At 37.7% G+C, this 12972-nt stretch overlaps 2 protein-coding genes across 4 annotated transcripts; one reads left to right on the top strand and one right to left on the bottom strand.

Moving 5' to 3' along the window:
- Positions 1 to 9324, bottom strand: Pcl (polycomb protein Pcl). 3 transcript variants are annotated; one of them, XM_028314232.1, is made up of 11 exons: positions 8997 to 9324; positions 7696 to 7908; positions 6953 to 7246; positions 6083 to 6228; positions 5447 to 5533; positions 5292 to 5374; positions 3511 to 3706; positions 2552 to 2719; positions 1806 to 1915; positions 805 to 1723; positions 1 to 458 (listed from the first exon to the last, which is right to left on the bottom strand). In XM_028314232.1, exons 1-11 carry the CDS (start codon positions 9010 to 9012, stop codon positions 69 to 71), a joined length of 2622 nt encoding a protein of 873 aa, XP_028170033.1. In that variant the 5' UTR covers positions 9013 to 9324; the 3' UTR covers positions 1 to 68. The 3 variants fall into 3 exon arrangements, with proteins under 3 accessions (XP_028170033.1, XP_028170024.1, XP_028170040.1); XM_028314223.1 differs by having other exon boundaries at positions 5292 to 5533; XM_028314239.1 differs by lacking the exons at positions 7696 to 7908; positions 8997 to 9324 and adding an exon at positions 7320 to 7410 and having other exon boundaries at positions 5292 to 5533.
- A 1907-nt stretch (positions 9325 to 11231) lies between these two features.
- LOC114359355 (leucine-rich repeat-containing protein 57) lies at positions 11232 to 12854 on the top strand. Its single transcript, XM_028313703.1, has one exon. It carries the CDS (start codon positions 11467 to 11469, stop codon positions 12181 to 12183), a length of 717 nt encoding a protein of 238 aa, XP_028169504.1. The 5' UTR covers positions 11232 to 11466; the 3' UTR covers positions 12184 to 12854.
- The last annotated feature ends 118 nt before the right edge of the window (positions 12855 to 12972 follow it).

Genomic DNA, 12972 nt, shown 5'->3' on the forward strand with positions numbered 1-12972 from the left:
AAGCGCTTATAATATATATTATTACATTACATGTATATTTAAATAAATTCATATAACGCCGTACAATACTACGAGGCGTTGGAGTCCCACTCTATGAGGTAGGCGGGTTGCGCGCCGGGCGCCAGGCGACGTGCCAGCACGCGGAAAGTCTGCCCGGCTCGGAAGTACGACTGAACGCTGGACTTCAGTGCCGACAACTGGAGAGCGTCAACGCTGGTGCTGCCTCCACCGCTCTTGTGCGGGCTCAACTGCAAACTCTTCACGCTACTGTTATTGCTTGCGTTGCTAGTGGTGTTCCGGCGAGCGTTTTCGTAGTAATTCTTCTCCTGCCGCTGTCTCAGTCTTCTGCCGTGGAATTTTGTGTTGTTGTGAGCGGGCGGCGGGGTGACGTCCACGTTCTCGTTCTGCGCCTGGACTGCTTTATTCGCGTCCTCGGGAAGGGGACACGACTTGTTTAACTGTAAACCAAACATAGGATTATGTAAATTGCTTATCGTAAAGTGCATATCGTAAATCGCAAGGAGTGTGTTACAGAGATATGACACGAAGGTACAGAAAAAAAAACATTTTATTCTAAATTACTGTTTTTTTCCTGGAGCCCTAACTAAAAGGAATGCAAATATAGTTTTAGAGACAACTGTTTACTGTAGGATATTAAGGCTGAGTTGCACCACCTAACTTTAACGGTAACTTTATCGATAACCGGTGCTTTTTGTATGGAGTTTGACACATTTTTGACGTTTCTTAAAGTCAAAGTAAGATGGTGCAACCCAGCCTAAAATAGTAAACCATGCATAAACTCACCTGCATTTGCAAATATTTCCTAGGTCTTCGATGTTTTCTGCGTTTTACTTCGCCATTAGGTAATATAACTATGTCCTTTTCACTAAGCTTTCTCTTCAGCGGCCTCACAAGAGGGCCCATCAGGGGATTCAGTTGCACAGGCAAAGAAAGTCTTGACTGGAACGGATACTGCTTCCCATTTTGTTTGCTATGCTTATACATATTTAATGAGTTGAACTTCGATGGGTAAGTGTTTTTCATCAAGAAAGGATTATTTTTTCCTTGAAAGTCTTTTAATGGTGGAATAATAGCATCTAAAGTGCCTCTACTGGACGTCTCGTCTCCCGACGACTCTATCTCTATGAAGTTGCTGCTGTAAGCGGGCACACTGTCCATGTGTTGCAGCGACATTATTTTGGAATGTTCAATAATGTTTTTAGTGGACAACTTGGACACCTCCAAGTTCATAGTCGCTATTCTAGTCGAATGCGTGTTGATATTCAAACTGCCGTTATCAGTTTTGTCATCGGTTTTCTCTTCAGGAGTCTCTTTGGGTATTTTGTCTAACTTTACAGAACATGGAACTAATGATGTGTTACACGATGGCACAGAAGGAGTTTCACAGACAGAATTAGCTTCACTGGTCTCTAGCGGAGACGAAGACTCATTTACTTTCGATATGTTTTCTAATTTATCATCTTTGGCATCAGATTTCCTAGTGGAAGAAGTACAGACGGCAGGAGAGCGTTGCTCCTCATTCTCGGAAAGCTTAACAGATTCATAGGAACTTGTGGAGTCATTTTCTGAATTTGAGTTAGAGTTCAAATTTTCATGAAACCGTTTCCCCATCATTAAATTCAACCAGTGTCCATCTACTGGGACGATCATGTGCTGATTTTTATAGGAACTTTTGTATGGGTTACTACTTGACGGTTGTAAACTGCAAAAGAAGAGACTTTGTAAGTATACTGTAGTCTAAGAAAGTAAAAATTATTTTAATATGAAATAAATCCAACCAATACCTGTCATCTACGATGGATTGCGCTTGCGGTGAGGGTGGCCGTGACAAAAAGCGAAGCCTAGGTGCATATTCTCTAACCATATCATCAGTCAAAGGTTCTCCTTTCTTTATCTGATAAAAAGCAAACAAAAACTGATTAGAATGACAAGAATAAATGTTTTGTATAATTTCAAATATTTGCTAAAACAATTTTAATTGTCTATGGTTACTATTAACATGGTATTAAATCAAAGTAGCTGGCAAAATTAACATACAGCATAATGTTTTAATAAGCAATTTTATTAACATTCAATGATAGAACGAACGATGATCGTACGTTCTTCAAGCACGATTTAGAATGTGATTTATTTGGAAGAAGACCGCAGACCGCTCCGCAAAAATTTCCGCTCAGATTAGCATCTGCAGTGACAAATTGCAACTACAGCATCAGTTTATGTAAGAGGTTCAAACGTGTAAAAAGAAGTAGTTATCTTCGATTGCGGTATGCGATCGTCTTCGAACCTAGAGACTAGAGCAGTGGTTCTTAACCTTTAAGTCATGAGGGACCATTTCACCAAATTTCTGTCTTGTCAGGGACCACCTCATAATCGGTCAAAACCAGTTTGACTACAAAAATCAGTTAAGTGTTTTTGACCAAGGTGTACAAGTGCACTTCGTGGACCACTTTGAATGATTCCAGGGACCACCAGTGGTCCGCGGACCACCGGTTAAGAACCACTGGACTAGAGACTTCGTTGACTGGTATACCTGTTCCAATGCCGACAGCTGCATGGGCGGCGGCGGCGGACGACGCAGGCGCAGCCCCCAGATGGTCGCACGCTTCTTCATCTCCCTTCCGCACTTGAAGCGCTTGCGCGACGATGTAAGCGCGGTCAGTATCTTCTCTCGCCGCTCGTTCACCGGAGTCCGCCACATCTACAGAGTATATTTAGTTGACATACTTTGTATACTGTAAGTATTTGGGGCAAGATAAAAAATATGCTACCATTACGGCTGATTTATGTTATACTTGTAAAGTTTTATTTTATTTTGAGTATTTCATTTGCTTCTGTAAATGAGTGGCTCGAGTTGCGAATACAATGAAATTTTAAATGGAAGGCATTATGGTATTATTTTGTGAAGAATAGAAGGGGCGGGGCTAACATGGAAATATAGTTAAGAAATGATTTGTGTGACAAAATTTTGGAAAAGTGTAGTCATTAACTAATCAACTACTTATACTTAATGGTCATTACTAATGACAACGGAACCGAACGAGAATGCGATGTTATCTGAAACGCTTTCAACTAAATCCCGCTTTATATGCCGGTGATTTCATTCCTATAATTAGAGCCTAAAATGATAATTAATAATAAAGACGTATATTTCGCCATCAGACGCCAATGCACATAGACCACAGACAAGATTTAAGTCATACATTTATGACGGGCTGTAGTTACTGCGTTATCAGATAGTAGACAATAATTTCAACAGAAGCATACTATGCTCATAGCTCATTCTGTATCTAGTGTGCAGCTCCATCCTTTTCGGACAGCTGCAGCAGACCGAAGTATATTACGCACATCGGTGTTATAATTTCGTAAGACCAATCTAAACTTGAAGACCTGACGAGTCATTAATTGGGCGCATTGTACGCTGTCAGTTGTAGTAAGTAGTTTCCATTCGGTTTCTGTTCCTGTAGGCTGAGTGTCTAAAAAGTTTCTTACTTTTTCGGGAAGCTGCAGCGCGTGCCAGTTATCCATGATGTAGGGCATGATGACGCTGTCCAGATCGAAGTAATTGGGCGCATTGTACGCTGTCAAGTTGTATAGAGCCAGATGCGCCAACTCTAGCCAGCACAGCTCGAGCCGACGAAGGTACTCGGCGCCGCCGTTGCAGTGCGCGCACGCGAATATGTACAACCTGTGGTGGAAATAGAGGTTATTAGGGTGCTTTTTTGCGTGAGATGTGCGAGGAAAATGAGCGACGGAAGGCGCAGTGAAGCGTGCAAGGATGACATTCGACGTGATCATACTTTTTTTTATTTATAAAAAATCATTGCTCCACTAAACCGTTCCCACAAGACCCACAATGAGCGAAGCTAGGTATATGAACTACATTATCCTCCTGAGACCCCCGGTGTCACTCGTGACACTTGAGTATATATTTTTTTTACAGCGCCATTTATTGGTATTTATGAAAATTAATAAAAGTGTGTGAAACGTTGGAATATGTTACATATCCAAAAAATTGCTTTGCCTCGCACGAAAGGGTTTTTGATTTTGTAAACATTAATTGAAATTTTGAATTCGCGCGACCTCCGACATGACACATTCCAAGAAAAGAAAATATTATTTAAAACAAGTTTTTTGGTATTGTTTTGTGTTTTCTGTGTGCTACGGTAATATATCTCTCAGATTTTGCGATAAAACTATTAAAATGTTTCTATTGTAATAAGTATTTTCGTCAATTAATTCGAGTGTCACTGGTGACACTTTGGGCACTCGTGACTTGACATATGGTCCTTTTTAGGATTGTCTGATGGTAACGTCAAGTCAATGTTATGCAACTTTTATGAGACAGATGATAAAAAAAAATATGCTCCATCCTCAGATCAGACCCTGGATATCATCCAAGACCAGAGTACTTGTCAATACCAATCAAATGAGTCAAAACTCGACAGAGTTACATCGTTTAGTCACAGAGTTTCTATGGCTACCTTCCGTCTCCATCATCAGATCAGCTCCATGACCTCATTATATTAAAGTCTTATCTGAGTTACATGTCTATGCAAAATTTCAGCTCAATCGGTTGGCAGGAAGTAGCTCTAATTCAGCTTCCAAGATTTTACTCAAACATACATTCACACATTTATTGCAAGTTAATTAAAGTTTGTTATAACAAGTTCAATAAAAGCTGTTAAAAAGTAAATCTTATACGATTCTAAACAATTGCAGATCAATTTGAAACTAAAAACACCTATTTTACCATACCTGAAGTAATTAAAATATTAATTAATTCAAGCCCGTTTTAATGTCTTTGAAACCCGTAGTGTCACTGGTGACACCCCCCATTTTGGCGTATGTAGGGGGGCTAGATTTTTTTTCGCATTTTTTGTTAGTTGTACATATGAATCTTAGCCTGCCTTCCAAAATTCAAGACAATCCGACAATTTTTAGGGGTCTGGGTCTCAGGAGGATATATTGGTGTTTGACAAACACATTCCTCACAATGCAATAATTAGTGCATCTTTGTTGGATAGGCCTGTCCACTATTCATGTATGCGAAAGCTAAAAGATAGTCCGTGGTTAGGCTACAAGACTAATAAAATACAATAGTGATGAAATTATTAACAGGTCGTTAAGATATTGATGTAAAATATTATACCTAACATAACAATATTAATTAATTTCATGCTTTTACTTATAATTTATTGCTCTCTATCAAAGTGTCTTAAGATAAGTTTTAATGAGAATAAATTTTCTTTATTGCTTATTTTATTACTTACTTATCGCCCGCATATAACGGATACTGCAAACTGGTCACGCATCTTTGGTGGAACCATCGAGAACATCTGCAGCATAACAGCATCTGGAAATGTTCCAAGTCATATAAATATCGCGGTGTATATTCCCCCAAAGATGAATCTGAGTTGGCAAGTACCTGAGCAAGCCAATCGCTTTTTTCTCCGCAGTAGCAGTTAGTTTCATTTTGGTCCTTTCCCGCATCGGATGCCGTGGATGATGCGGTCTGAAATATAGTCACATATTTAAGGTGTTATGAAAATGAAGGTAACAGTTGAACCATTTGGAATGTAGGATACAGTTGGAAATTGATTTAGGAGGCAAAGTTCTTTTTCCATTCCGTGGAGGGGTCTACATATTACATAATTCCTGGAATTTACTAAATGCCTAGTTTTGTAAACAAACGATTAAGTTTAAGTTTTCTGGATTGACTGACTGTTGGCCTTTGAAAGGTTGGTGATCAATAAATTTATTTCTTAAGCCTTGCTTTACCAGTCCTGTATCACTTTATTTACCGGGTCCAGCGGACTCAAAAACACCTTTTTCGTCTGTAGCACTCATAAATGCAGTGGGCTATTTGACAAGTACGACCGCTATTTTATTACATAAAAATTTAAACTTAAAAGTTTAACTTCTCTTCAGGACAAACTCGACCTTTATTGATTGGGTTTTATTGGCGGTCATGCTGTAAATCCGGGCTACACAGGAGTTGCAGTGGTGGGAAGTTGGGAACGAGAGGTGGGAATAGTCCCGTTATTCATTTAAAAATACGTACATCACAAGGAGGGGTCAGTTCCTGCTGCTGCCTCCGTTGCTGCCCGCCCTTAAATCTAAACAGATCTGATCGCTTCAGAGCCCGATTCTCGGCCGCTGCCACTCTGTACCTTTGGTCTACGCATCTCTTGCAATGCCATGACGCCCCTGGAAGAAATTAACATTTTTAATCATCGAACCACTTTAGCAACTTTAGCCGAAAATGTACAAAAAAATGAAAAATATTTCAAGTAAATTTATAAAGATTTTTTAACTGACATTTAGTCGTGAACCAAAACACATACGTGATTTTTTTAGCTAATTTACATACAAAAACATTGTTATTGAAGGATAACATGACTGAAATGCTGAGTAGTTATGGGAAAAGGGACATGCCAAACTGAAGCTGTTACGAGACAGATAGATCCAGCTTCTAACTTAGGGGGCTGGGGTCATACACACAAACACGTAACATGGAGTGCCCATGTAGAAATATGCAATCTGTTTTCCCCTGCTCTCTACTGAGTATGCCTATGGAATAGACTATTCCCTGTTTTCACCATCAATCCCTAATTTTTAAGTGAGGGCTCACTTGGTAACACATACAACAGGAATTTTGTTTTCATAGGGCTCACTTAAAACTTAGGGATGATGGTGAAAACGGCCATATCAATACCAATGAGGGCTATCGTTTTTATACTTAACAGTTGGCACCCCTGGCGATTGACAGGACCTTACTCTACAGTGGCACCATCTTGATGAGTGCAAATGCGATAGTCCTCCTACCACTTTAGCGCTCACAAGTTGGCGCCACTGTCTCCGCTACTAGCAAGTGACAGGACCTTACTCTAACTGGTGAGCGCTAAAACGATAGCCCTTATTGGCTACTTACCACTGATCCACGACTCCACAGGCGGCGAGTGGCACTTCGCGTGGTATCCCCTGCCGCACATATCGCAAGCGATGATCGCGTTGGTGGCAGGACTGGCCGCGGGGCCCTCGCGCCTCTTGCAAACCACGCACATGATACGCCCGTCGTCCGCCGGAGGAGCACTCAGCAGCTTGAGAGTAGCCACCGATGCCCATGCGTGGGTACCATCTCCGAAATTGACTAAACATCGCGCCACCCCCGAACCAACTTCACACGAATCGTTGTCGTTGCTTGTGCTTAATTCCACAATTGTGCCTGTATTGATAAACGGTTACGGTAAAAATTAAAAATGCAGCATTCTAAAATAAACTACTAGAAATGCACCTACGTTTTTTTATGACAGTTACACTTGGTTTATTACATGACATCATTGACAATTATTCTGGTGGTGTGTTTTGTGTGGTAACTTGATCACTAAATAAAGTAGGAATGGTCTTTAAAATTTACTAATTTTATTTTACCTTATGACATAATTCCTCTATTAGTGATGCTTAGCATAACTTATTACATTAATGTCATAATAAGTACTGAAAATGAGTCAACAGAGCCATTATAATGTCATTAAATATTGCTTTATAATTACTGCATGTTCTAAGCAACAAGAATAACATGACTCAAAAATGTTACAGGCATAACCTATATTATATTGATTGAATTACTCATGAAATAGATTAAAAACAATAACAAGTAAGACCTATACATACCTAAATAGTAGCGGCCATCCTTGTTGGGGACAAGGACATCAACTCCGCAGTGGAATGGGTTGGCATTGTTCTTTTCCGTGTTGGTAGTAGAGTCTGGCATCGCATCCTGTGTTTCTTCTTCTTTTTTCTCATTCTTTTTACTTGCGCATGGTGTAATTGTCTTGTCAAGGTCGCTCAGGAGTGCATCGATCAGTGACAATTGTGTGGTGACCTCTTTGAGAAAGAAAAACGAGTTATGAATGAAATTGTATGAAAAACGTTTAATCTAGAAGTAAGTTTTATGATATAATGATAGTTTTATCAACTGATTTTTATGCAAGATATTCATGGTGTAGATTCAGTAATATCAGTTTACAGGTTATTTTTATAGCAATTAAAATTTAACAATGTTTGAGCATCTTGATCACACTAATACAATGCAATTTGTTCATAAGGTTTGCTATACATATTTACATTGACATTATCTTTAACTTAAAATACTTACATGTAATTTGTTTTCCCATCCAAAGAAGCAGATATAAAAACAATTATAATTAATAATTTGTTGGTGATGCTGGGTGAAATTACAATAGTGGAGACTAGTGGAGAATATTGATATACTTTTGCTTCTTACTTCAAACTTTTACTAATCCATAGAAATGATTCTTGGTAATTTATAAATGTGATACTTTATACCTAGTATTATTAATATAACTTCTATCTTACAAAGCATGTACTAACAGTCTGGATATCTTGAAGAATTCACAGAATGCTCTGGCTCAATGTTCTCTCAGAAACTCTGACCCAACATGTCACACAAGTTGAGATTTTAGGAAATATACCAAAGAGAATACAATTAAACTACTGGGTTACAATTAAGCCTTCTATGAAGATAAATTATTGTGAAATCCTCTTTTCCTCCAGGTCCAACACTGTTTGTTAGCTGTGGAACTTAACTACTTAAAAATAATAATGTCATTTTGTCAAGTGACATGAAACCCCGCCGCCCTCAAGTAAAACCAATGGTGAGAAGAATGTTTTTCATCTAAATTAGAGGAATGTAATGTAGCCATTGGCATGTTGACGAATCAATTAGGTTCAGCTTTCCAAAATTCTCTCGTTTAGTATATTGCTCATTTATCATTTGTCAATCATGGCGTGTTGAACACCATTGTAATTATTTATGTAGAATAGTAAATAACTGTGTATCTATTGAAATAGGACACGTTGAGTAGAGTACCTCAATGTTAGGCGATCACTCTGAATCTAACGAAAAGGTATCCATGTTCAATACAATAAAAATATAATATAATAATGCTTACCTGCGTTGATGTCCATTTCAATTAAGGGATTCTAACTCATAAACATGATATAAAAATCATAACTAGCACTCCTAGCCTAAATAATGCTGAAGAACAAACATGAAGAGCATTGGCGCTATTGCGGCCATTATAGTAGTCAAACGTTTCACAGTTTTCCCGCGGTACAAAATAACAAGTTAAGATTTCTAAGTTGTGTCTTCATAAATAGAACAATATTAATAACCAGTTCACTTCTTCACTTTACTTTAATAAAAATTTACCAAAAATGATATGAAAACATTAAAAATTAAAAAATAACCCATAATTCTCGATCAGCCTTTCAACTCAATTTTACTAGACATACTCTCTCTCATCTGTGATTTTACATTGCCAAGTTCCATTACACGAACAATAACCAAAAATGACGATAGTTCTGTCTCTTTTTAAAATTGTGTTACAAAGAGAGACAGATGCATTTACACAGTAGGTAATGAGAATAAAATCACTTGAAACGGAGCGTTTCTAAATGTTGCCATAACTATTGAGAGATATTTTAAATTGGAGAATGGTTTCAAATAACATTATAACGATTAAAATTATTAAAAATCTTAGCTTCAACAAGGCGTGCAGGGTGAAGAAAGTAAAGTTTTTGGTGTCTTCATAAACATACGCCTCCTCCAATGATTTCCATGATAGCGTAGCGGACTGCGGCAGATCAATTATCAAATATTTACACTACATTTATTTGCATATACAAATCTTTTTTAACCGACTGCGCCAGAAGGAGGGTTATGTAGCACGTAGAATTTTATCCAATGACTCCAAGCTACCCATCCTTATCACTCGCGCGTAATTAATTATACAGGGTGGAAACGATGGTCATTGGATGAAATTCTATGTGCTCGGCGACCGGACTTTAGTTGAGGTATTGCTTTTTGGAGGGCTAGCCTACAATACATTATTACACAGTGAGTGAACAGTGGCGATTTTTTTTCCTCGAGATTCGAGATTGATTGCGTCTAACTACCTATTTCTGTCTTCTGGTGGTGATGTGCTATAATGGACAACGCACACATATCAACTCGGAAAGCTATCGTAATCGTATCAACTCGAGAACTGGGCAGGGCCCCTACTACGTGGATACCAATCTGGATGAGGTCGCGGGAGGTCCCTGAATGCGGGGAGCGCTGGACCGGTCGTTGTGGAAATCCTTGTAGGAGGCGTCTGTCCAGTAGTGGACCTCATTTGGATGATACGAACGTACGAATGAGATTCAATTTATCTGGTGCCTTCAGTGGTGGTGGTCAACGAGCGGCGAGCCTTATGCGCTGCGTCACCTATTCGTAGCCGAGTTAACGTACACACGGCCACACTGTTAACTATCCATTTCCTTTTTTGCTCTCGCTCTAATCAAATGGCGATTCTTTGCGATAGAACGAGATGACATGACTAGAGATGGGTTTCCACCCGGGTAAAACCCACACGAGGGTAAAAACCCAATAAAAACCCGTTTCATTACACCCGTGGGTGTTTACACCGGGTGAAAACAAATAATTTTATAATTATTTCAATTGGTATCTTTTCTTTATTTTTATTGAATTTTTCTCATTTAAGTTTATTGATTAATAAGTAATAAGTCAAATTTAACACTAATATGCATTTATATCGTGGCCAAATCGTAAAATTGATCACGTTAAGATGATCTGACCAATTATTTTATAAAATGGTGTTATTTCAAGAATCGTTGTACCGATTAGAAGAAATTTAGTAGGAACACAATAATTTGTGAGCATGGAGGACATGGAGGGGGGGGGGGGGATGCCAAAGATGCCAAACTCTCTCTTTGATGACATTACGGTATAAAGTTACAAATAACAACATCAACTACAAAGTACTTCTGCTTAAAAACTTGAAATCGAACCGCCCTTCCGCCAGTGTAACGCATTGTAACGTTTTTCAAGACCTCCTCTCCCCCCAGATTGCATTACGTAACACTAGAACGCCCCCTTAGCAACAAATACCACTTCTCACTTTAAAAAAACGCTATTTTTGTTTTCACCCACCAGAATGGGTGATAATCACCCAGTTTTAACCCACGGTTGATGCTGATGCCTACTTGACGGCGAAGTGGAAGACGATACGGTTACGATTAGTTACGATCCCTTTCTAAGCTGATAAGTGTGCTATGACCTTAAGGTCACATTGTCCTTGGGCACTTGGGGCATATTTGCACGACAGTCGAAACTACTGCAATTTTTTACAATGGCAACTTGCGTCGATGTCAGTGTCAGTGTAATGAAATAATGATCTGTCAAAAAATATTGTTTTCTTTCTGTGACGAAGACCATAATTTGGAAATTAATAAAAATTAAACTTATTTAATTGAATAAATAGTAACCAGTACCAGTAGAAGTGGAGTTAATAAAAGGACGATTTAGTTGTAGACGCATATACCTAAACGGACATGCTGTAGTGCATTTAACAGGCAACAATGGGTAATGCAGGCTTGAAACAACACTATGAAACTGCTTCTAAAACAGGTGTTTTACAAATATCTGACCACAAACTCAAAGACATTCCACCAGAAGTTATAAGTCTAAGTGAGAAACTCAGAAATCTAGATCTATCTAAGAATAGACTGTCTTATTTGCCAGAGGAATTAAGCAAGTTTAAACTATTGAAGCAACTGAATTTGGAAAGCAACAAATTAGAAATGGTACCACATTATGTTGCCAATCTGCAAAAGTTGGAGCTGTTAAACATCTCTAATAATTCAATCCAATCATTGCCACATACATTCTGTAAATTGTGCAATTTGAAACAAATTTATTTGAATAACAATAAATTCAAACAGTTTCCAGTGCAATTGCTGGGTATTTCTAATTTAGAGGTAGTGGACCTCTCTCATAATAAAATAACTGAAGTACCAACGGGCATGTCAAACTTCTTTGCAGCAGAGTTAAATTTAAGTCAAAATGAGATTTCTGCATTAAGTGAAGATTTACATCTAGCTCCAAGATTGAAAATATTAAGATTAGAAGAAAACTGCTTGAGTCTTGAGGCTATAAACCCAAGTTTGCTTAGAGATTCAAAAATACACACAATGAATTTGGATGGTAACTTATTTGAAGTGAAGCAGTTGGCTTCCGTTGAAGGATACAATGAATACACTGAAAGATACACCGCTATGAAGAAAAAAATGTTTTGATGTTTGAATGTATTTATCACATCTTAACTTTATACCAAATATCACTAGTTACTTTAAACTATCATATTTTTATATAAACATGTACACACCACAATTATGTTAATTTATTTTCACTTTATTGAATTTATTGCTTTTTACTATTACTCACCCTAGCTAGACTGAAATTATGTAAATATATGTTATCTATAATTTGAAGAAATATTAATTTATACAATAATAATGTTAGAATATTAAAAATAACTGCTCAAATGTTATGGAAATCACCAGTATAAGTACAAGCAACAGTCTGTGTCATTAAATATCTAATTCTTGTATTTAATAATTTTAAATTCTTACCCATAATACAAGACAGTTTTATTGGAATAAATAGCAAATATTTTTAGATGGTTAATTAAATAACATCTTAGATTTTACCACAAAGTTACTTGTACTCCCATTTAATCCTAAACTATTTGTGCACACATGGCGGCATTACAATAATGGTTGATTAAAAATGTGATAATAATTCCTTGATTGAAATTAATATTTTCTGTTTAGTGTATAATCAAATTGCATTTTGATTGTGGCAAAATAAGCGTGTTTACTGTGAATTTTTTAATCTATGTCTGTCTACCTATTAGTACATACATGATAATTTCCTTTCATTCTTAATCAATTCCGGCGTGGATGGATGTGGATAAATAAATTATTAAAATAAAATTGTCTCTCAATTCAATAAGCGTGTTCTCAAACTTGTTTCCATTATACGAACAATACGAACATAGACGGCGCGCGGCACATAATTTCTAT

The sequence above is a fragment of the Ostrinia furnacalis genome, unplaced genomic scaffold (genome assembly GCF_004193835.3).
Source record: "Ostrinia furnacalis isolate ACB-3 unplaced genomic scaffold, ASM419383v2 OfSCF0319, whole genome shotgun sequence".
NCBI lineage: Eukaryota > Metazoa > Arthropoda > Insecta > Lepidoptera > Crambidae > Ostrinia > Ostrinia furnacalis.